This window comes from Typopeltis vanoorti, chromosome 2, assembly GCF_054136105.1.
Source record: "Typopeltis vanoorti isolate ZY-2024b chromosome 2, IOZ_Tvanoo_1.0, whole genome shotgun sequence".
Classification (NCBI taxonomy): Eukaryota; Metazoa; Arthropoda; class Arachnida; order Uropygi; family Thelyphonidae; genus Typopeltis; species Typopeltis vanoorti.
In genome coordinates, this window is record NC_143550.1 from 171,557,906 (window position 1) to 171,584,844 (window position 26,939).

At 36.4% G+C, this 26,939-nt stretch overlaps 1 protein-coding gene across 3 annotated transcripts in view; it reads left to right on the forward strand.

Moving 5' to 3' along the window:
* Positions 1 to 26,939, forward strand: part of LOC150109666 (NEDD8-conjugating enzyme UBE2F-like) — a 148,676-nt gene that overhangs the window by 71,464 nt on the left and 50,273 nt on the right. For all 3 annotated transcript variants that reach the window (XM_090409615.1, XM_090409607.1, XM_090409623.1), the window contains one exon: positions 21,121 to 21,179. In XM_090409615.1, coding sequence (XP_090265741.1) covers positions 21,121 to 21,179 — 59 coding nt within the window. The remainder of the gene's footprint in view (positions 1 to 21,120; positions 21,180 to 26,939) is intronic.

Consider the following 26,939-nt stretch of genomic DNA (forward strand, 5'->3'; position numbering starts at 1 on the left):
GTTGGAAGAGAAAGCAAAAATATGTGAAGAAGCCAAAAAAGAATGATAGTAAGACCGTATATAACATTATTAAAGAATTAACAAAAACATCCCAAAACAGACCACTAAAAATGAAAGATGATGATAATATTGAAACTGGACAATTCAAGAAATTAAAAAACTTTTAGAAAGAATATTACCAGATACCTTTCCAGAGGGGAGAAGACTTGAAAAACACAAATCAAGAGATAAAGAAAAAGCACACCATTTATAATAAAAGAAGAAATTTTTAATGCAATGAACCAATGTCTAATTTACTGGTTTCAATGAACTTCCTACCGAACTTTAGAAATCTGGTGGCAAAAGCCATCAATATCCTGTTTGAACTTTTTAACCAAATACTATGAGAGTGATCTGAAAAGTTCTCGGATTAACAATGAAAAAACAAATTTATAATTTCAAAATTATTTTTATTTTTCAACATAATTTCCCTTAAGACTAATGCATTTATTCCAGTGATGATCCAGTGCCATTATCCCATCCCTCTGGTGGTTCTCAGTAAGGTTTGCAAAATACCCCTCTACAGCTGCAATCACCTCTTGATTTGAAGAAAAATGCTGACCAGCAAGGAAGAGTTTTAGTTTTGGGAAGAGATAGAAGTCAGAGGGAGCCATCTGAGAAATAGAGTGGATGTTCCAACAATTCATAGTGCAGATCCCTTAATTTTCCCATTGCCAAAATACCTTTGTGGGCAGGTGCATTGTCCTGATGAAAGGTGTTTTTTTTTTTTTCTCCAAACCGGGTCTTTTCTCATGAATTTTTTTTTGTCTAGTCTGGTTAAAATATCGGAATAATATTCCCAGATTATTGTTTTACCCTTTTCAAGATAATTAATAAACAAATGCCTTTAGCATCCCAAAACGCTGATGCCATCACCTGCTGATGGAACCGACTTTGTCTTCTTTAGTGCTGAACAACAGTCTTTTGTCCACTGTTTTGACTATTGTTTGGATTCTGGTGTGTAATGGTGAATCCAAGTCTCATCCATAGTAATAAATAGACACACAAAATGAGTTTTATTTTTGTAAAAACGCTCCAAGCACTGTTCAGACATTTTCATGCGAGTGCGTTTTTGATCTGCTGTGAGCAAGCATGGCACCCATCTTGCTCAAAGCTTTTTCATTTGCAATTCTTCATGCAAAATATATCCTACACATTCTTTTGAAATGCCTATAATCTTAGCAATTTCATGCACTTTGACTCACCAGTCATCCAATACCATATCGTGTACTTGATCAATGATTTTTGGTGGTGTTACACTTTTTGGACATCCTTCACGTGGATCATCTTCAAGGCTGGTACGGCCATGTTTAAACTCGACAGCCCATTTCTTAATTGTTGAAAACAAAGGAGAAGAGTGCTCATAAACTTTTATGACCTTCGAATGAATTTCTTTTGCCTTTAAATCTTCTTTTACAAAGAATTTTATAACTGCACGATACTCAATTTTATACATTTCAAGACAGCTATACAAAACAAACTACTTGATAGAATGACTTGCAATTTCACATGGATGCTTATGACAGATGTGCCAACTTAGAAAAAAAAAATCTTGCCAATAGTGTTGTCATCTATGGTCGAGGCCGAGAACTTTTCAGACCACCCTCATATATACTGGTGAAAATTTTCAGAATACTGAATTACTCAGAGATTATCAAATATATCTTGAATGGAATCATTGGAGGAAGACTATCAAGTGGCAGATCAAAAAGAAATTAGGTAGTCTTTGAGGGAAAGGTCATAATTATCGAACAGAAATGGCCAGAGATAGTGCCAGATGGCAAAGATTTCATAAGAGACTCAACCCATTATATGATGGATGAGAAAGAAGTGCTTATTCAGCTTATAGCAAAAAACCTCGCTAGTTATGCAACTCAGTAATAATTAATATTTATATTGAAAAAAAAATTATTTGTCTCATATATATCTACACTAAATATCAGTTTTGTACACAGATATGTTTTACATTGTAGGACATTGCTGCCTTACATTTTTAATGGAACATTGTTTGGCTTTTAGTTTTGAAGCTATGTGTAAAATTTCATTTGAAAATAATCCGATTTTCAAGAAATAAATGATGAAAATCAGCAATAAAAAGATAAAACTATGATGCTGAATGTTTGGTTAGCAAAGCCTAATAAAATGCACTGTCAATATTTTCATCCTAATATTCTAATAAATCTACTTATGCTACGAATCAGAAATTTATTTTGAAAAATAATATGTATACATAACTAAACATTCTTAAAAGGAAAGAGGATAATCATTCTATAAAACCTTCACCTTCTGACTTATTTTCTGAAAGGGCATTTTGGTACTGAACTTATAAATAGGATGAAAAATCAGCATAAAAATGAAACAATACAAAAATTGGAAAAGCAAAAATGTTTGAAGGGATAGAAATACTGTTGGTTTTTGAACTGCATGGGTACTTATATGCAGATTTTTTTCAATAAATATATTGAAAATTTTTTTGGAGATTTGCAACAATTGGAAAAACTTGCAGATGAACTCTGTAGCCTAAAAATATTCAAAAAAAATTCAGTAAAAGTTAGATAAGTCATCATCAAGTTAGATAAGTACCCTCAAGAGGTGTACAGGATATGATAGTACTACATGAAAAATTTACGTCATTACTAACTTCTTATCTACAATTTTCCTCCAGATCAGTGTGTTACTTGTCAAGACTCCAACATTATCAGATCTTATATTTCTATCGTCTAAGGGACTTTGTACCGTATCAATCCACCTATATCATGGTCTTCCTCTGGGTCGTTTTCCTGCCAACCTGGCAGAGAACACTTGTTTTGCTAATCTTTCCTCGCCCATTCTGCTTAAGTGACCATACCGCCTGAGATTAGCTCTGCTAACGCATTTCTGGATGCTGACAATGTCAAGTTCTTTCCTAATATCCTCGTTTTTTAATATGATATTGCCATTGATGCCATCTGTTCACGCCTTTAATCTTTCTTAGGACTCTCATATTTGAGGTCTCTAGTCTTTGGTCAAGTGTTTTACTTCTGACCCAGCTCTCAGATCCATAAGTTAAAATTGGTTTGAACACTGTTTTGTATACAGCTAATTTAGTGTTCCGATTAATTTCTCTCTTATTCCATGTGAATTTATTCAATTGACTTCCTACCATACCAGCTTTGTTGATTCTGTTGTCTATTTCCATATTTAATTTAGCATCTTCACTGAAAATCGTGCCTAAGGCTGAAATGTTTTACTTGTTCCACAGGTTCTCCGTTCAAAACACAGTCGACATTTTCAACGATTCTACTTATTTTCATGGCCTTTTGGCCTTTTTATTGCTGACCTTCATACCATATCTATTACAACAGTTATTCAATTTAGTCATGGAATCTTGAAAACTTCCAGCGGATTTATTTAGAAGTATAACATTGTCCGCATAAAGCAAAGCACTGACATTAACATCTCCAATTCTGATATCATGTTTAATGCCACTTTCCTTCATAATGTGATCCATATAGTAATGAATAACAGAGGGGATAATGTATATCCTTGTCTTACACCAGATTTAATATTAAACCATCTTCCTGTACTTCCTTCAATTCTAACTGCTGACTTACAACTCAAATAAAGACTAAGTATTGCTTGATATAATGCCCCATTATATCAAGCAATACTTAACCATATAACTGTAGCGTATTGAATAGCTTCTCTCTTGGCACCTTGTCATATGCCTTTTCCAGATTGAGAAAACTTAAATATAGATCTTTGTTATATTCCCATTCTTTCTCAACTATTTGTTGTAAAGTGAAGATCTGATCCTGACAGCCTCTATTTGGCCTGAGTCCAGCTTGCTCTTCACCAAGCTTTTCTTCCACAATTCTTCTCAACCGTTTCTCAAGTATACTGGCATAAATCTTGTCCAGAATACTCACTAGGGAAACACCTCTGTAATTCTCACTTTCAGTTTTATTTCCCTTCTTATACATGGGTACTATTAGAGCTCTGCTCCAATCATCAGGAATTTGTCCCTCTGTCCAACCCTTCTGAACTATGCAGTGCAGCCACTGTAAGACTTTTATACCACCATACTTCAGCATTTCTGGTCGAATATCATCTAGTCCTGCTGCCTTTCCACATTTCAAGCCTTTGATGGCTTTTTCTACTTCAAGTATGGATATGTATTCTTGACTATGCCTGCTTTTTACCGCTGTGCTATCACTGCTTGTTTCATTTAGAAGTTTTTCGAAGTAATTACTCTATACTTCAAGGATATCTTTTTCTTCCGTTTTCATGTCATCTTTATCATCTCTAATTCCTTTTACAGTACTCTTTCCTCCATTTCAAATCTTCTTCAACAACCTCCAGAATATTTTGCCACCTTCTTGATATTTATTTTCTACATTCTTACCAAAATGACTTTTGTTTAGCCAGTTTTACACAGTGTTTAGCTTTCTTACATTTGTCTCTGTATTCTCTATGAGCACAAGCTGACTTATTTGCCAGGAATTTTTGATATGCTTTCTTCTTTTCCTTCACTGCCTCTTTAACTTCTTGTGTCCAGCATGGAGTTCTGATATTTCTATCCTTGCAGACAACTTCACAACATGCCTCTCTGGCTGAATCGATCAGGGTTTTCTTCAAGGTTTGGTTCTTGTTCTCAAACTCTTTCATTTTTTTTTCAATAATCTTTGTTTATTTTAGTCTACAGTTCACATCTGAGAGCTGCCTCAATATTTATTTGCTTTAAAACTTTGTTAGATGTTATTCTTTTTAATATGAAATTCAATTTTATCCTGCTCAAGACTAAATAGTGATCACTTCCAATTTCAAATCCTCTATACTCGCTGATGTCCTGCACCAGTGGGAAAATATCACTATCAACAATAACATAGTCAATGACTCTTTTCTTGTTCCTTCCCTCTTCTCTCCATGTGAATTTGTTCACATTTTTATGTTGGAACATGGTGTTAGTAATAACCAGTCCATGTCCTGAGCAGAAATCCAACAGGTATTTGCCATTATTATTAGCTTTGCTCTTTTCTCCAAATTTTCCCAAAATATTTTTGTATGTCTGACAATCACTTCCTACTCTGCTATTTAGATCCCCAACAAGGACCAACTTTTCTTTTTTCATTGTGTCAGTAGCTTTCTTTACAGCCTCAAAAAATTCCTCCACTTTTACCTTAGTACAACCTTCTGTGGGACCATAGGTACAAATAAGTTTCATTGTCCAGTTCTCCATTCTAATATTTGTCCACACGAGAGTGGGCAAATATCATAATGGAGAACTGGACACTACTTGAGACTGCCTGCCATTCAAGAAGATTAGCCTCGTATTTGTGTTGTATACCATGGACTTTGTTTAACTGGGAGACGCCCTAGCTGGCATGAAATTTTCTCATGTTGTATCATCATTTTGTATATTGGTATTTCCAAATTGTATTCTTATTGGTAATCCAATAAGAATACAATTTGGTTGGCTAAATCCCAAATTGCCAGCCCATCCTCGTTCGTTCAGTATCCAGGTAGATACGCAACAGGGTGCACCACGAGAGGGTGAGGATTGGACATTAGGTCAGAAGCCCTGGTCAGTTCTCTGCATTCCTTTAAAGGCTATGTGGAGGTCTGCTCTCAGTTATACAGCGAATTCATAAAATATATGTAGATACTATTCTATTTTATCATTTATTACAATTATGTGTACATAAGTCTATTATAAAAAGTTAAAATTTATCATAACTTGCACATACAAACCTTTTTAGACTGTACATGGGGCCATTTGCTGTCAAGAGAAATTCATACAAATGAACAAATAAAGATGTAATGTAATATTAAATTATATCTGCATAAAATTAACTTATTAATTAGTTAATTTCTTCGTCTTCACACTCGCCACACCTCCAAGTAATGCCTTCCAACTAACCACAACTCTCCATGCAAAAAACCTACTCACTTCTTTACTCACACCATCCTTATACAGCTTCCAAGAATGGCCTCTTGTACGCTGCCTGCCTCCACCCACTCCATGAAAAATTTGATCAATGCTAACCTAGTAATAACCCTTTCTTTCCCCTCCCCCTTCTTTCTATCCAGTAGACTGCAATTTGTATTTTCTCAATCTGCCTTCATACTCTACATTTCAGAAACCACCTTAGTCAATAGTTTCTAAACCTGTTCCAACATCTCTTCATCCTTTTGAAAACAATAATCCATATGCAATCTGATCAAAGTCGTATACATAGGAATCATAACATCCTTACTCCACCTTAGTGTTCTCTGCATCATTTCCTTAATACATCGTGCTGTCCTCACAATTTTGGCAAAATGTCCCTGAAATTTCAGGTCCTTGTCCACCAATACCCCCAGATCCGCTCATCTCCTCCACCTCCTCTAAGATATCCCAACCAATCTTATACTCTGCATCCCATCTGTGCCTCTTAAAATTTAATACCTTACACTTTGCTGCATTGAACTGTTTAGCCGTAATCATTTGATCATTCAGAAAGTCTGTTCAAGTCCCCTTTCAAGGCTACAACATGCATTGTACTCATCTTAGTTCTCAACTTTGCATCATCTTCTAACAACTGTATATCACTATTCAAGCCCTTTCCAGTATCATTTACATGCAAATTAACCAGCAGTGGATCCAAAACAGACTTCTGGGCACACCAGAGAAGGAAGGTCACAATTGGTTACCTTCCTCCTCCAGGATATCATTCCTCCATACACTATCTGCTGATACCTATCAGTCTCCAATCCAATGCACTAATCTGCTATCCAACCTCATCTGTTCCAGTTCAGTTACCAGCTTGTCATATGGCAATCTATCAAAGGCTTTAGCAAAATCTAAATACCACTGTGTATGCTTTCCCTTTATCCAATTTACCAGTCGCCTTGTTATAGTAGGTAAGTAGATTGCTAAAACATGACCAGCCTTTAGCAAATGCATGCTGTCCATCAGAGGGAATGTTGTTATTGTCAACCCAATTCTGAATCCTGGTCCTCACTATCCTCTCTAACACCTCTACCACAACTCCAGACAAACAGATTAGTCTATAATTTAAAGCCTTAGTCTTACATCTCAGACTCAAGGAGACAAGTTAAAGCTGTTAACTCCCTGGAACATTCCCTCAACACGCACATGTGATGATATACCTATATATTGATATATATACTGCTCAAACAATTAGGGGATATTTTCGTTTTCTTGTAAATTTTAAAGCTTAAAAATAATTTACAAATGTAACACATTTAATTAAAAATATTCTTGATATACAGCAGTGTAGAACACACAACTGCATACAAAATCATGTTAAGACTTGTTGAAATGTGTCTTAGCTGTATTAGCATGGGGGGGGGGGGTATAAAAGTGTGGCTTGTTGCACTCACTTCCACAGTGCATAATTATTACTTCAATTGTAAACTTGTATCACATACTACCCATTATTTTGTTAAAAATGGCAGAGCAACATGATATCCCAGAATCGACCAATGGCTTGGAGAGCCATTGGTCGATTAGAAGCTGGACAAACACAGCAAGTTGTCGCTCAAGCGTGTGGTGTATCTCAAAGCGTTATTTCGCGACTTTGCAATCGCTTTCTGGAGAAAGAAAATGGTTGAAATCGTCTTCATGCCATAGGTTTATATGCTCAAAGACCAATGGTTTACATTCCACTTACTGCAAATCACAAAAGAGCCCAACGAATTTGGGCACAGAAACACCGCAATTGGACAGGTGAGGAGTGGGGCTCATGTACTTTTTAGTGACAAGTCCAGGTTCAGTCTGCAACCAGATAACTGATGTATCTTGATATGCCATGAAAGTGGAACAAGAAATAATCCACAGTTTGTTTGTGAAAGACCCCAACATCAAGGTGGGAGTTTGATGGTATGGGCTGGAATAAGTATAGGTGGCCATACCGATCTCTATTTTATCAGAAACGGTTCCTTAACAGCCCAACGGTATCGTGATGAGATTTTGGAACCTATAGTTTGTCCATATGCTGCTGCAATTGGCCAAGAATTAATTTTTATGGATGACAATGCTCGTTCACACTGTACAAGAGTGGTTTGAGGAAGAAGGTATTGAATGAATGGACTGGCCTGCCTGTTCTCAGGATTGTAATCCAATCAAACATGCCTGGGATGCTTTAGGCAGGTGTGTTTCTTCTCAAATGGTGCGATCGCTTCAAGAGCTCAAAATTGCTCTCACTGAAGAGTGGGGAAAGATCCCACAAGAACTGTTTGATCTTCTTAACCAGTCCATGCAATCAAGATGTACCACTGTTAATGTAGACCATGCACCCTATTAAAATTTAAAAGCATTTTTGGCTATTCTTGTTAAAATTATTTCATACTAAAATGTATAATTTGTTAAAAATGTAATAAATATCGATTATTTAAACAATATCTCATCAATTACACCCTATCGATAAGTAAGAAATATTTATTCATGTATAAAGTATCCAATAGTTATAATTATATGCAGAAATTTATAATTATCTGACAGAAACTAAAATATCCCCTAATTGTTTTGAGCAGTGTACTTCTATATATCAAGTCCCATGTCAATAAATACCATTTATTGATATCAAGATTACTCAATTCCTCATGTACCTCTTTCTCACTCATCATCAGTGGCTCTCCTCTCTTCCCACTGCTCTCAAGTTCTGCATGATGTTACTTTCACAAGAATTAAATACCTTTATGAACTGATCATTTAGCATCTCTACTATATCCTGAGGATATAGTAGAGATCTCCTTAGTGGTTATTCTGCTATTCTCTCCAACCAGTAGCATCCTTCCATGATTATTATTGCTGAGAGATAAATAATTATATGTAATAAGAGATAATAATTATATACAATAACTGAGAGATAAAAATTTGTTGAAACTCTTGTTAACTTTGTTCTGCTATTAATTAAAGATGCCAAGAAATTATATTCTCAGTTTTAATCCTTTATCCAAGTAAGCAAAACAATGTTTTGTGCATTAAGTATCTTCACGTCTTAACTTCTTGTATATATATACATTCACATAGCATTATACAAATCCAAAAAGATTTGTGCTTTGCGTTATGGAATACATACTAAGGCAATTAATGTGAAGTCATTAGCCTCTATATACAAGTAGCTCAGACAAACGTGAATATACTTAATGCACAAAACATTGTTTTGCTTATTTTGCGCTTGGATAAAGGATTAAAACTCAAGAATATAATTTCTTGGTATCTTTAATTTATAGATATATATAATCGTATCCCAGTAAGTGTATAAATTGCATTTCCTTCCTGCTATATGATCTCTCTTCCTTCCAATCTATGTCTTTGGAGTTGAAGTCCCTATAATAATTACTCAACTTGCATTCATCATACTAATCTGTTGAAGCATGTCTTCCACATCATCCCTGGCACTTGTAGCCTAGCAGCAACCAGTTTTATATTTTCTCTTATTGGCCTCAATCTCACAAAAGAACTGCCATCTGCTCAACTGACTGCAATTCATCTGTTTTCATCAGCAGTATCCCCCACCTCTCATGTCTACTCTATTCTCCCTCAAAATAACTCAACTTCCCCTCTCGGGTCATTGGTTCCAGCCAAAACAATCAATTCTCTCACCTTCCCTTTCTTCATTTTGACAGTATTATTAATATTCGCTTCAGGGAAACGAGGTTTTGTAGCACTTTCATGAAGTACACCCCATCATAGAATTGCTGTAAAAAAAAAAATCTGCTTACACTCTTTCTCTCGTTTATTCTTATAATTTTCTTTTTGGTTTTGGACCTCTTGCTTTTTTCTGTTTCTCAATTTGACTAATCTCTTGCTGTTTCTGTAGCCTTTCAATCTCACACTTTGTTCTGTGAAGGACTACATGCAAGCATGCTATTTCTTTATTCAGGATTTCTACATTTTCTCCTGACCGTCCACTACTGCACTTTCAGTATTATTGTCAATATTTACATTTTCCAATCTTCTCAATGCTCTGTACTCTAATATCATATCATTTGTTCTTAGCACATTCACTCTCAAAACATTTATTGCACACTTACTCACTAGTTTCACTCCCCTTCTACAAATCTTTGAACTTTTGCACATCTCACAAATTTTACACTGGACAAAATCACACAAATTTAGCTCACCCAACAGGAAGGATGTCTTAGCTGCCATTTTTTTGCTACACATCGGTGCCATACCAACAATATATAGTTTAAGGAAATATACACATTTTACTTACATCTAAATAACTCAGTCTATCTCACACTTAACTCTGTGTTATTACCAAAAATTTGAAAAAAAAATTACTTATCCTTCCACAGTGTTACGAATTGACAGCGCTCACCAAAATTTCTTCATAATCATTCTTTTTTCTACTGGCTACATATCGGAAAAAAATCCCTCAAATTCCCTTTGGCCTCAATAGCTAACTGATGTTCATACTGTTCTTTGTACTCCTCATGAATCCTACTGTTACATCTTATGCTTCTTCCATAATGCTGTCTTCGAAATTGCATGCTTCTGCATTTCATCCATTTCATACCCACTTTATTTAACCTCTTGGCAGAAGTAATGTCTGAATGCATTCAGACATTACTTCTGCCAGACATTTCCTGAACACGTCCAAAGCAGCATTGAGTGCCTTTCTTTCCAGTTCTTCATTCCATGATATAGCTGCAAGCTTTTTTCTGAACTTGTCATAAATCATCAGCCTTATAGTTCCACATATATATCCCTTTCTCACAGAAGCCCTCATATAACTGCCCACTACCAAAGTAATCACCTCATGGTCACTCTCCCCAACTGGAGGGAAATTCAATCCCTCATTTACAATAACATCCTCTAATGAGATAATCAAATCCAAGACCCTTGATCTGCATGTACCCTCTTTTATGTACTAAGGTTGTCTCTCAAAAACTTAAGAAATTCATTCTCTTTGCTCCCAGATGATGTCTCTTCATTCCAGTCTGTATTACTTACCATAATTAAAATTACCCATAATGATCACCCTTTTCTTTGCAGCTAGACTGATTCCTATACATTTCCTTCTCAAAGCCCTCCACATTACCTGCTATATAGAGCAACACCCAACTACATATTTCATTCTGTTCACCTCCTCCTTACACCATACTGCTTCAAAACCACTTCCACTGTTTGCTCCATTCATCTCCACCTTAGTTGGAGATAACTCCTCTGCTGCCATCAACAGCACTCCCCTCCTATCTTGCCTATCCTCACAAAAAAACATCACATCCATCCATCCATCTCTATTCCTGCCATCCTCATCCAATCATGTCTCACTTGTTTCAGTAAATTTTGGGCAAATATACTCTGTTAATATTTTGCTACAATATTTTGAATACTTCTAGCATCTGTGAACATACTAGCTTATTTTTGGTTCTATAACAAGCCTCCCCAACCTGACTACTACATACCCCCCCCCTTTTTTTTTTCCACTTATTTCTATCATCACTGATCTTACACCTCTCCTCACACATGTTTGTTTCTCCCACATCCTTGGTCATACCAATCTCTTATTGCACACATACATCTCCTCCTATGTCCATCATCTATGCTTCTCATGCAGTGCTCCTTATCCACCCTGACCTCACTATTTCCCTTCTCTTGTTCTTTTCACAAGCTCTCCTACTCTACTTACCTACCATTCCACATAACTTCTTGCTTCCTCGGGTCCTCCATCCACTTCAGTCATCTCTCTCTCTTGCAGCTACAGTTTTTCCCCAGCTGACTCACACTCACACCATATCCATTTAAATCTAACCCGTCTCTTTTATGCAGCTCTATCTGTCCTTCAGCATCCTAAACATTCACAAAATGAATTCCTGTCTCTTCACACATCTCAACTAGCATCCCATTCATAATCCTCACTCACTGTCTCATCTTATCACTATAATAATAATATTCATACGGGTCCCCCCTTTCTCCCCTATTCCTTTGTGGAGGGTTGAGCCCCCCCCCAATGAGGGATTAAGTATATATATATTTTTATGACTGTAGATCCATGTGTATTCACGGGGCTGGTTTGCCTGTTCTGAGGGATGAAAAATCTTAGTTTCTGGGTGGAAAAACCCTTGACCTCCATATGAAACTGGCTGACTCACCTTTAGTCAAAATAGACTAGATAAAGGTCCCTCACATAAGACAGGAATCGAACCCAGGTCTTTCCAACCAAAGGGCTTTATTTATACTGATTGAGCCATGGAGGCTCAAATCTCATCACTATCATACCTGGGCAACATGCTGACTATCTTTCCTACCAAATTATCTTTGACTTTCCTCAGCAACCTCATGATATCCATCCTTACATTCTCCTTGTTGCCATCCAGATCATTTGTGCCTATTTCCATTATCAACTCTCTTGCTCACTTCTTCCTCATATCTAATGCTGCATTCACTTTGCTCAGTCTTTCCCCTTGAAAACAAACCTTATGCACCTTCTCATTTATCACACCTCTAATAATCAAATCCCCCATACATGGTCATTCTCCAATCATTGGACACCTCTCTCACACTTTCATCCTTTATTCTAACCTTCCTCCCCTTCCATACATACCTTTAATCTCCTCATTTCACTCCACAGTTGCCTCATCTTCACCAACTCTGCTTGCATACTGTGAGTTACTTTCTCACTGCTCTTCACTATCTCTACCAGGTCAACACACTTTCATCCTCACTTCTTATCATTCGTCTATCATTTATCTTAGGTCTGTCAGTTTAACTTTTGCATGTAATGTCTTACTGCTACTTTCAATCACCTTATTTATACTCTTTCACATTTCTTTCATCATAGTTTAAACCCAGAACTCCATTCAGTTCAGCACTTCGTTTCATAGTTTTCAACACTAACTTCCACTACTTCATTTTCTTGCTTCTGACATTTCTGGCATGTAAAATATCTGTGACACACTATCTCCACTGTCACTCTCTTACCATACTCCATTTTCTGTTAGTAATAAATACACAGCACACACACTACGTTTCACAAAATCCTCCATGTCAAACCCCTTGCACAATGATGTTTTATCTGCCATTATTCTTCTTTGCATTGGCACCATGAATAACATAATTTCTATCACATGTGGTATAAATATATCAAAAAAATAAAATAAACTCTACTACACAGTCATACACAAGGATGCTACAATTAGTAATTATCAAACAGTATCATTAAAATGATGACATGTGATCTCACAATCATGCAGTCAGTTCAATAAGCACACCTGCACATATTCAGATTGAAATACTAATTTAATAAAGGTTTAACTTCTCGTGTCAACATTTCAGTATTTGCTTTCTACTACACTGGTGTCCAAAAGCTAAGGACAAGTTACTTTTGTATCTCTATATATGGAAAATTTTTCATGACTACAGCCAAATGTAGACAAAAATTTATTTCCAGCATACTAATAAATTATATTGCACAAAAAAAGTGTTATAAATTTCATACAGATTAAATTGCAATATATTTTTGGCAAAAGTTACAAATTTCCTAAGGATGTAGTTAAGGAATTAATCAGGAGCGAATTCTCCATGCCTGCTGCACAAGCTCATTACTTGAGAAAGAAGTAATATTTATTTGTTAATAAATGCATGCATTTATAAGCATTCCATTTAAGCTTTTATTTTTGTAGACAGAAGATGTCTTAAGCTTGTGCGGCAATAATTGAGCTTTGCGTTGTGTATCAAAGGCCGATGCTTGCTTGTCTAGTTAAAGCTACCTTGGCTTGCTTGGTTGTGGGAGCTTCTAGGTCCTCACTGCAGCACTGTGATTTCATGTGCGCGCATAGCCATTTCCGCTCCCTTCCCGTCATCTTAAACACGGGCCATATGCAGTCAAAATATCTCTAGCCAGTGAGCTTCAGCCAGCCTTTACAAGTGTGTGTGTTAAGTTACAACCAACTTTTTATGACAATGTTATTGACCAGTTCATAAAGAAGAACCGTAGGGTAGATTTTGTATTCAAGTAGCTAAATTGAAAAAGATAGAATATCATTTGTAAAATAAATGTTTTATTTGTATGATTAAATGTACATAAGTTTCTAAATATATAGTTTTAAATGGTCAGTAATTCATTATTCTGCTAATCGGACTTCAATCACACCTCTCACTCCCTGAATGATAACAAGAGCAAGCGTGAATTTCAAGACCAGCATTTGCCCCTAAATTAATGTACAATGCTTACAGAAAACTATGCAGAGAAACATTTCAGTATGGAATATGTCCACCACGAACTGCAATGCAACTCTTGCAACATTGTACCTTGCTTAGCTCCAAGTTATTCAGGAGTTCTTGAGGCAAACTGGCCCACTCCTCCTTCAGAGCAAAGATAAGGCCTTGTTTATTTTCTAGAGAGGAATTTTGAACAACAATGCATCTCCCTATTGTGTTCCATTATCATTATTATTATACAGGTACCTCCATGGAGTCTAAAGAATTCATCATGGGAGACCCAAATCTATCTACACAATCTATCATGCATGTCCTTGAACTTATTAACAGACAAAGCACTCACAACTGACTCTAGCAGCCCATTCCACTCATTCACAGCTCTCCAAGCAAAGAATCCAATCCTCACACCCCTACTAAACCATACCTTTATGCAACTTCTAGGAATGACCCCTTGTTCTGGTCTCTCTAGCCAAGTGCTGAAACATTTCCTCTGCATCAATCCTATAAAACCGTTTAAGCAACTTAAATGCTTCTATCATATCCCCTGTTTTTCTCCTATCAACCAACTTCTGCAATCAACACACCTTCAATCTGTCCTCATAGGGAACATTCCACAGATCACTCACCTCTGAATCCTCTCCAGTGCTTCCTCATCCCCAAGAAACCCTGGGGACCAGTCTTGAGCACAGTAATCCAGATGTGGGTGTATCAAGGCCTTTATGTAGAGGAATAACAACTTATCTCTACATGTTATTGTGTTCTTCAAACAGTCAAGTAATCTTATAGTCTACCTTAGCAATATGCCCTCTGAACTTCTCTCTGTCTACCACCACCCCTAAATCTCTAACTTCATCTATTTCTTGGAGTACAGTACCATCAATGTGATACATGGCTTGTAATCTGTTTTTCCCAAAATTCTATGAGATTGAGATCTGGGGAGCATGCTGGCCACTTGATTTGATTAATATTCTTAGTCTCTAGAAGTATCTCCACTACTCATTTACAATGTGGTGTGGTGTGGTATAGTCATCCATAAAGATAAATTCTTTGCCTACAGCACCATGGAACAATTCAGACATGATGTTGAAGAGCTATAAGTGCTGGAAAAAGGGACTATTGACTGGTGCAATATCATTCACTTGTCATAATTCCCTTTTCCAGCACTTATAGCTCAGTGCATCCATTAAGCATAATGCCTCCTCATTAGATCTCAGTACCACCATATTTATCCCTTTCAAGAACATTCTTGTGATGGTAAGCAATACTACTTTCATGTCAGATCAAGTGTCATCTAGAATCTGAGAAAAGACTAAAACGACTCATCTATAAAGAGTACATTAGCCCATTGGTGGCTTGTCTAATTTTTATGAATGCAGCACTACTGAAAACAAGTTCTACAATGAGCTGTGGATCTGTGGATAAAAGGATGCAGACGACATGCTTTCAGGCATATAGGCCTACTTGTCGCAGGTGTCTTGCCAGTTTGTTGAGATATCCATGTGTCAGGTAACCAAAAAAGTTCATGTGGTTTTCATAATAAAAATTAAACTACAGAAATTTTCATAAAATGTTTTATTCTTTAAAATAAGCACCTTCAAAATCTACAACTCTTTCCCAATGAGATACAAGTTTGTAAATTCCACTTTTATAAAACTTTTTCTCTAGAAGTAATAAACCTAGCAACTTCCTCATCAATCTCTGTTTTATTGCAGAACTGTCAGTTTCGCATGTGATTGTCTAACTCCAAACAAAGGTGATAATCGTTTGGAGAAATGTCAGGAGAATATGGAGGATTAGGGAGTATCTCCCATCCTCAAAGCACAAATCTCTTCATGGGTGAGTTTTGCAGTATGAGGTTGCGTTGTCCTGTAAGAATAGCACTTTCTTCCAATTAACTAGTCCTGGCTGTTTCTGAAGTAACACATCCTGTACACGCTTGAGTTGCATCAAGTAGATCTCGGCTGTAATTGTTTGACCTACAGCGAGAAACTCATAGTGGACGATATCGGCTCCAGTCCACCACACACAAAGCATAGTCTTCTGGGAATGAAGCAGTGCCTTTGAAGTGTGTAGTACTGGATCAGTTGATGACAATCAATGATAAGTTCTCTTCCTGTTATAGTACAAGATTTATTTTTCATCGCAAGTGAGCAAGTAAATCCAAAAATGGCTCGTTTTTATGACATGAAAGAAATGAAGAACAAATTGATAGCCTTTGAAGTTTATTGTCATCTGATAATGCATGTGGGACCCCATTTGCTTTGCTTCCATGATTTCCTCAGTTGATGCAACTGTAAATGAATTGTTTCACCACTCATGTTAAACATTTGTAAAAATTTTTGATGTTAATCTTGAATTTTTTTTCAACAGCTGCACACAGTTCTTTATTATCAATAATGGAGGGTCTTCCTGAATATGATTCATCTGCAAGTGATTCATTACCAGAAACAATTTTTTTTAAACTATTTCTGCACTGCACAGTACATTCTGCTACCACATCTTTTCCAAATGCTGCACATATGTTACAGGATGCTTCTGAATCCTTCAAAATGACTTTAAATTCTTAAAGCAAACAAGTCTGAATTACTCCCGGTGCAACTGACATTTTAAAAGGGTTCAAAGTAACAGAAAAAGAGTACACACTAAGTTAGAGCTCACCGATTGATTGGCGTGTATCTGCGCCTTATGACACACAAAAAATTGCACTCTACAAACCACTACAAAATAAAACAAGTCATTGCAGCAAACTCTACAGAAAACCACACAAACTTTTATGGTTACCTGATACCTGTGCTTGAATGAAGCTGATGTGCTGTGGTGCGTCAATTACAAAAATGTGTCTTCGTGCTCCATGGTAGAGTGAGGGCAACCTCTTAGCAAATGTCCAGAACACATTCCATTGATTTAAAATGCTGCTCAAAGCCTGGATACAATGATGTGAGATTCCAAACTCTCTTGCAATATCAACAATTCTGTGTCTTTCTTCAAGCTTTCCAATAATTCTTCCCTGTGTGAAATCATCTTGGTGATGTCTTTGAGTTAGTTATACAAATTGCCACAAGCTTGATTCTTCTGAATTTGTGGTTGTATCTTCAGATGTGTGTTCTTAGTTTTTGGGCACCAGTGTGTGTGTCACAAATGCTATTAAAGATATGAAAATAGACCTTAATCACTTTCATGTGGCAATTAAAATAAGTTATTCTTAAACCAGTTAAATTCCACCTAATAATCTATCACTATACAAGTTTCACAGTAACCTCACAATTAGTTTTCTCCTTTCTTTCTTACACAGTCTATTATTTGAAACAAACCAGTTTGTCACTGATCTTACTAGTTTGTTATGTTACTGTTTTTCATTCCTCGTCTATTTTTTTTTTTTTTTTGTACATTTTCTTATTAATCCAGCTAGTAATTTATATAAAAACAGATGAGAACTCACAAAATTATTTCATGTGAAATTTTTGTCTAAATGTTATGAGCATCTTCAGTACAGGATCATAGTACAGCAATTAAACAATAACAGACAATTCTAAAAAGCACCATGTAAGTAGCTAATTGTAACATAACTAAATACAATCAGTAATTTCCTAATTTAAAGCAGTTTCAAGTAGAGTTATGTGGACAAACTTTGAAATGGGGAAATGGACAATGAAACTTATTTGTGCCTATGGTCCCATAGAAGGTTCTAAGGAAGAAGTGGAGGCCATTTTTTAAGTTATTGGAACAGGCAGCTGACATAAAGAAAATGGAAAAAGTGATCCTTGTTGGAGATCTGAACTGCAGAATAAGAAATGAATCTTACCAGGCATGTAGGAACGTTTGGGGAAAATGTGGAGAAAAGGGCAAAGCTAATAAATGGTAGACATTTGTTGGACCTCTGCTCAGCACACTGACTAGTCATTACTAACACCATGTTTCAACATAAAGATGTGCACAAGTTCACATGGTGAGAACACATGAGAAATTTAAAAAAAAAAAAAAAAAAACCTCATTGACTACATCATCATTGATAGCGATATCATAAAGCTGGTTCAGAATATAAGAGCGTACAGAGGATTTGAAATTGGAAATGGCCATTACTTAGTGCTAAGCAGGATAAAAATGGATATCGCATTGAAAAGAACAGTATGTAAGAAAGTTTTAAAAAGAATTAAAGTTGAGCAACTTTTACAGGTAAATTGTTGTAGACTCAACTATGCAAACATTATTGGAGAAAATTTGCAGCAGTTTGAAAACAAGAACCAAACCTTGGAATCTCAGTGGCAAACTCTGATGAGGACATTGATTCAGCTAGGGAGGTATGTGGTGAAGTTGTATGCAAAGACAGAAATGCTGGATTAGATGGGATTCGACCAGGAATGAATGCTTAAGTATTATGATTGTTATTACTACTACAGGCAACTCCAAGGAGTCCTTTGACTCATTGAGGGAGACCTTGATATGAGGGAGATCATATCAAGAACTATCCAACGTTTGTGGAGTATTTTTCATGCTTTGCTTTGAACTCATTCACACTCATGGCACCCACAACAGACTCTGGCAACCTATTCCACTCATTCACTACTCTCCAAGCAAAAAACCTAGTTCTAGCACCCTTGCTAGCTACATCCTTACTCAGTTTCCATGGATGGTCCCCAGTTTTCCCACTACCACCACACCTTTCCTGAAATATTTCCTATGAATTGATTTTGTAAAAACCCTTCAGTAATTTGTATGTCTCAATCATATCACTCCTTTTCCACCTATCAACAAGTTTGTGTAATCCACAAATCATCAACGTGTTCTTGTAAGGTTCATTCCCTGCTACCACCTTAGTCACCTCTGGATCCTCTCCACCACCACCTCCTCATCACCAAGAAACCCTGGCACTCAGATCTGCATGCAGTAGTCAAGATGGGATCTTATCATGGCTCAATAAAGAGGAACAATAACCTGCTTGTCTCTGCTCATCAAATATTCTTCAGTAACCAAGTGATCTGATGAGCTGCTTTAGCCACTTTTGCTACGTGTTCCATAAACTTTAACTCCCTATCCACTAACACTCCCAAGTCTGGCTTCGTCAATTTCCTGGAGTACAGTTCCACCAATGTGGTATACAACTGGTAATCTTTTCACCCCAACCACTTGGCCAGCTGGCCTGGCTGGCCAAGTGGTTAGCGTATCCACTCTCCAGCCAAAAGGCTGCGGGTTCGAATCACGCCATGGGCATGGATGGCTGCGATTGTCTGTGAAAATTCTAGTGGTGGTGGTAGATGGCATTGGTGTAGATGATGAAGGTAGTTGCTGTTCGTTGTGGTGGGTGGATATGAGTGGTGGAGAGTAGGTGCCCTCCCTCGATGCATCTTTGGACTCCCTGGAGGTGTCACGTAATAATAATAAAATAAAATGCATAACCTTACACTTTGCCACATCAAACTGACATATGTTTCCCTTTGAACAGTGCCAGTCTATCCAAATCATCCTGCAAAAAATTTTGACATCGTGTATTCACTATTGCTCTACCCAACTTTGCATCATCAGCAAATAACTGAACAGTTCCTCTCAGATCCTTTCCTATATCATTAAGGAACAAATTAAACAGTAGCAGTTCAAGAGCCGAACCCTGTGGCACGGCACTAGTCACAGGCTTTCTTTTGGACTCTACTCCTGAATAAACTACTCTCTGATATCTCTCCATCTCACCAACCCTTATCCATCCCCGTGTGCTGCAGTTTACTGGTTAGTATTCTGCAAAGTCCAGCAGTATCACTGTAAACCATCATCTTTATCCAACTCAGCTGTCACTGTATTATAAAATGTGAGCAAGTTACTAAGGTGTGACCTACCCTTCACAAAATCATGCTGCTCCCCAATACAGTATCCCATTTCCATCTATCCATTTCTGTATTTTGCTCTTGGCCAATTGTGCCATTACTTTGACAACAACTCCTGATATGCTGATTAGTCAGTAATTTGCTACATCGGTCTTGGAGCCTCCTATGCAATTGAACTATTTTCTCCTCTTTCCACCATAAATATGGAGGTATAAAAGTTTTGCAGTGGCTACACTACATAATTCATAGGGCCTGGTCATAAGGTCAAATTCTCAATCATTGGAGTAGAGCTCTCATAGTACTCATGTACTATGAGAGGTTGAGAAAGATTGTGGAAGAGAAAATTGGAGAAGAACAAGCAGGGTTCAGGCCAAATGGAAGTTGTCAAGATCAGATTTTCACTTTAAGATAAATAGTTGAGAAATTATGCGACAAGGATCTGTACTTAAGTTTTTAGATCTGGAAAAGGCATATGACAAGGAAAAAAGTCCAGAGAAAAGCTTTTCAAAACTACAATTGAATGGGGTCAATTCAACATTATACAGAGCAATCCATAGTCTATATTTAAGTTGTTGCTCAGCAGTTAGAATTGAAGGAAATACAAGAAGATGGTTTGATATAAAATCAGGGGTAATACAAAGATGCACATTATCTCCACTCTTATTCGTCATCTATATGGATCATATTATGAAAGAAAGTGGCATTTAGCCTAATATTAGAATTGGAGATGTCAAACTTAGCTCTTTGCTTTATGCAGATGATATACTCCTAAGCACATCACTCCTATGGTGGACCAACTAACATCACTCCTATCTCAGTATCCCATAATGCAAAACACATCTCCTTGCGGATATGTATAATGTTATGCATTAATATGCATACTGAGATGTTAGCTTGGTCCACCTTTGCTACGAGTTGCCTGGTGTTGTACTACCTTACCCCAGTCCTGAAGATATTTTCAGGCGCAAACTTTAATCAATTTAATCAATTTGATTTAATATACATGATTTGTTCATTGAAAATTTGTTATATGTGTATAATAATATTAACATAAATTCCTCTATGGCTATGTTATAAACTTCTCATTATGGCAGTATTTTTGCTTCATAGGATGGGCACCAACCAGAACTCTTAAGGATGTTGTATGGGGTTTGAACTCTTTATTTACGGTAAGTTAACTTAAATCAATGCAATATAAAAGATTTCTTTCTACTTAAGTGAGTTTTATTTCATTTTTCACTGAGTAAAACTGCCACAGTGTCAAAAGTAGATAACCAAAGAATTTGTGTGTGTCCAGAAAGAAATTCAACAACTGACTAGGACCTCCAAGTCACCTCATAGTGTGCCCTATTAATAAGTCAACTATTTCCTGACATGAAAGTTTTCTTTTTTTTTTTTAAAAAAATGAAAAAATGCAACCTATTTTGTGTCAATTCCATTTTGTTCTGATTCAGCTGAATTTCTTCAGCTGATGCATATAGTTTCGAATAGGAATTCTGTCAAATAATTTGTCTAAAAACTCTTGTGAAAATATTTTCTTGCAAAAATTAATCTCTCCTCTTACTTCTCTCTAGTCAACTATACTTTTTGGTCCTGAAATGTGGACAGTCCTACATGACATCTCCAAAGTCGCAGCAAAAAAAAAAAGAATTCACAAAGGCGCAGGCACTTGAAGAAATTTGAAATTCTACAACATACTATGTTCCAATAGCAACTTACTGAAGAAGCCAAAAATGCTCTCAGTCTGGGACATAACTTTGCTGTTACACCCAAACAAATTCCAAAATTAGAAATCATGATGAATATAGAACTGGGCATCAATGATCTTCTGCCTGCACAAGCCTAATAATGTGCATTTAGATATAGCAAGCGTCCTAAACAAGGCTAAACCACCAAAAAGTAATATACCAAAGAATGAAATAGCTGCCTTAAAAATGCTATATAGAAATAACAATATTGTTATTACAAAAGCTGATAAGGGAAATAAAACAGTTATCATGGAGAGGATTATAACAAAGATGAAGGGGAAAAAATGCAAGATCTCCTTTGTAACAGTTCTATGTACCAAATTATAGATTGAGACCCCACTGTGTCTCAAAGGAAGTGACCTCCTAGCCCAAAGAAATCATCAAAAAAATAAAACATGTTCATGCTAAACCACCCCGCATTTATGGATTACCAAAACTCCACAAATCTAATATCCCCTTATGCCTTATAGTTGATAGCATAGATAGTCACACCTATAAACTTGCCCAAGAACTAGCCAAGTCTCTTGCTCCCCTTACTAGCAACTCCTCTACTTTTATAAAAAAAATAATAAAAAAAAAAAATTCAGTCCATTTCATATCATTAGTTAAAAATCATATCCTTAAAAATTCAGATATAATGGTTAGTTTTGATGTATACCACTAATAGACACTCTTGATTTGATAAAGTCTAAATTTCCCCTTGACATCTTTGAATTATTCAAATTCACTATGTGTGCAGGTTACTTTAGATGGGAGGACAAAAATCTACAAACAGATTAATGGTACTGTTATGGGTTGCCCCCCCTCTCCTTTCCCCTTTAGCAAACTTTTACATGGAACACTTTGAAAACAAAATACTTACCACAGCTACATGCAAGCCTTTAGGGTGGTTATGCTTTGTCGATGATGTGTTTGGCCTCCACTGACAAGACAATTTGGGTACTTTTGTCACCTACCTAAACAGCCAACACCAAAAACTCCACCTCACAGTAGAAAAAAAAAAATCACACACACACACATACAGAGGAATATACCTATATAAACATTCACATCGTTATCCAGCCCAACAGTGTGGTATTTTAAAAACACTTACACACAGATCCAGAGCCATTTGTTCTAATGATATCTGTCCATCATCATCATCATCAATTTCCTGACATGTACTCTCAAGGGGTGTACAGGATATGATAGTACTACATGAAAAATTTACATCATTACTAACTTCCTATCTACAATTTTCCTCCAAATCAGTCTGTTCCTTGTCAAGACCCCAACATTACCAGATCTTATATTTCTATCGTCTAAGGCACTTTGTACTGTATCAATCCACTTTTATCTTGGTGTTCGTCTGGGTCATTTTCCTGGCAACCTGGCAGAGAACACGTGTTTTGTAATCAATCCTTGCCCATTCTGTTCAAGTGACCATACCATCTCAGATTAGCTCTGCTAACACATTCCCGCATTCATTAGGAAAGAACCTGACAATGTCAAGTTCTTTCCTAATATCCTCATTTTTAATATAATATTGCCATTGATGCCATCTGTTCACGGCTCTAATCTTTCTCAGGACTCTCATATCTGCGGTCTCTAGTCTTTTGTCAAGTGTTTTACTTCTGACCCAGCTCTCAGATCCATAAGTTAAAACTGGTTTGAACACTGTCTTGTATATACAGCTAATATAGTGTTCCGACTAATTTCTGTCTTATTCCATATGAATTTATTCAATTGACTTCCTACCATACCAGCTTTGTTGATTCCGTTGTGTATTTCCATATTTAATTTACCATCTTCACTAAAAATCGTGCCTAAGTAGCTGAAATGATTTATTTGTTCCACAGGTTCCCCGTTCACAACGCAGTTGACATTTTCAACAATTCTACCTATTTTCATTGTCTTTGTCTTTTTAATGCTGACCTTCATTTCATATCTATTACAACAGTTATTCAATTTAGTCAGGGAATCTTGCAAACTTGTAGCGGATTTATTTAGAAGTATAACATTGTCCGCATAAAGCAAAGAGCTGACATTAACATCTCCAGTTGTGATATCATGTTTAATAACATTTTCCTTCATAACGTGATCCATATAGATAACGAATAACAGAGGAGATAATGTACATCCTTGTCTCACACCAGATTTAACATTAAACCATCTTCCTGTACTTCCTTCAATTCTAACTGCTGACTTACAACTCAAATTAAGACAAAGTATTGCTTGATATAATGTCCCATTGACACCATATAACTGTAACGTATTGAATAGCTTTCCTCTTGGCACCTTGTCATATGTCTTTTCCAGGATCGACAAAACTTAAATACAGATCTTTGTTATATTCCCATGCTTTCTCAACTATATGTCGTAAAGTGAAGATCTGATCCTGACAGCCTCTATTTGGCCTGAATCCAGCTTGTTCTTCACCAAGCTTTTCTTCCACAATTCTTCTCAACCATTTCTCAAGTATACTTGTATAGATCTTGCCAGGAACACTCAGTAGGAAATACCTCTGTAATTCTCACATTCAGTTTTATTTCCCTTTTTATATATGGGTACTATTAGAGCTCTACTCCAATCATCGGGAATTCGTCCCTGTGTCCAGACATTCTGAACTATACAGTGCAGCCACTGTAAGACTTTTGTACCACCATATTTCAGCATTTCTGGTTGAATATCGTCTAGTCCTGCTGCCTTTCCATATTTCAAGCCTTTGGAGTGTTTTTTACCACTGTGCTATCACTGCTTGTTTCATTTAGCAATTTTTCGAAGTAATTACTCCATACTTCAAGGATATCTTTTTCTCCTGTTTTCATGTCACCTTTATCATCTCTAACTCCTTTTACAGCACTCTTTCCTCCATTTCTAAGCTTCTTCAACAATATCCAAAATATCTTACCACCTTCTTAGTATTTATTTTCTATGTTCTTGCCAAAGTCCTCCCATGACTTTTGTTTAGCTAGTTTTACGCAGTGTTTTGCTTTCTTCCATTTTTTTCTGTATTCTTTAAGAGCAAAAGCTGACTTATTTGCCAGGAACTTTTGATATGCTTCTTTTCCTTCACTGCCTCTTTAACTTCCTGTGTCTACCATGGAGTTCTGATTTTTCTATCCTTGCAGACATCCTCATCACATGCCTCTCTGGCTGAATCAATCAAGGTTTTCTTCAAGGCTTGCCACTGAATCTCCAAGGTTTGGTTCCTGTTCTCAAACTCTTATATTTTTTCTTCAATAATCTTTGTGTATTTTAGTCTACAGTTCACATTTGAGAGCTGCTCAACTTTTATTCGCTTTAGAACTTTCTTACATGTTATTCTTTTCAATATGAAATTCAATTTTTTCCTGCTCAAGACTAAATAGTGATCACTTCCAATTTCAAATCCTTTGTACACTCTAGTGTCCTGCACCAGGGAGAAAACATCACTATCAACAATAACATAGTCAATGAGACTTTTCTTATTCCTTGCCTCTTTTCTCCATGTGAATTTGTGCACATATTTATGTTGGAACATGGTGTTTGTAATAACCAATCCATGTCCTGAGCAGAAATCCAACAGGTATTTGTCATTATTATTAGCTTTGTTCTTTTATCCAAATTTTCCCAAAACATTTTGTATGTCTGACAATCATTTCCTACTCAGCTATTTTGATCCCCAACAAAGACCAACTTTTCCTTTTTCATTGTGTCAGTAGCTTTCTCTAGAGCCTCAAAAAATTCCTCCACTTCTACCTTAGTAGAACCTTCTGTGGAACCATAGGCACAAATAAGTCTCATTGTCCAGTTCCCCATTCTCATATTTGCCCACATCACTCTACTTGAGACTGCCTGCCATTCAAGAAGATTAGCCTCGTGTTTTGTGTTGAATACTATGACTACTCATTCTTTTCCTTGATTGTCATTTCCTGAATATTACATTTTGTATTTATTGTTCTGAAAGAACTCACCAGTTTTTGTCTTTTTTGTTTCAGTCACCCGTCTTATGTCGATCTAGTGCTTATCTAATTCCTCAGCTAGCTCCATTTCTTTTCCTTTCAGGCTTCTTATGTTGATAGTACCGATCTTTAACTCTGGTGATGTTGAGTTAGGGTGTGCTTTCAGATTTATTTCAGTAGCTGACTTTTCACTGTTTGCCCTGGTTCCCTGGCAAAAACAATGGGGCCTTGTTTAACCCGATGACACCCCAGCTGGCATGAAATTTTGTCATGTTGTACCATCATTTTCTATATTGGTTTAAACCAATAAGAATACAATTTGGTCGGCTAGAACAGTATAATTTATACATTGTTTTCAGTGCATCCTGACAAGCATAGGAACATTTTTGCAATTTTCATTCAAGATAAGAAGAAGAAGAAAAAAATTCAACTAGCATCTTAAAACTGGGGCTGTTTTCAAAATCTGGAAGAACCATCCCTGAAACATGAGAGACACTTGGCCTCTCTAGATATGAGAGCTCTACTTCAATCATCTGGAATTTGACCTGACTAGGCGTTCTGAATTATATAGTTCCCTGTTACTAGGGTAGATGATATTTAACCAGAAATACCCCATATTTCAGTATTTCTAGTTAAATATCATAAACACTAGCTGCCTTTCTACATTTCAAATTTTTGATGGCTTTTTCTACCTCAAACATTAATACATATTCCTATTTGCATTCCATTTGATATTACTCTTCTGTCACTGCTTGTTTTGTTTAGCAGCTTTCGAAGTAATTACTTCAGACGTCTAGGATATCCTTATCTTCAGTTTTCATGTCACCTTTATTATCTTTGATTCCTTTTACAGTATTCTCTCCTTCATTTCTAAGCTTTTTCAATAGCCTTTTAGAATTTTTTCCCACCTGTCTGATATTTATCTTCAATATTCTTACTAAGGCCTTCCTATGAATTTAGCTCCTTTTACACATAGCTTAGCACTTGCATTTTCTCTGTATTTTTCTGTATTCTTTTAGGGCATCTCCCAACATGTGCTAGGATATTTTGGTATGCTTTCTTCTTTTCCAGAATTGCATTTTTAACTTCTTATGCTCACCATGGTGTTCTTATTTTTCTATCTTTGCAAACAACTTCACCACATACATCCTAGCTCAATTGAATCTCAATTGATGAATGTTTTCTTTATAGTTTTCTATGGAGACTCCAAAGTATGGTTTTTGTTTAAAACTTTCTTATATATTATTCTTTTCAATGT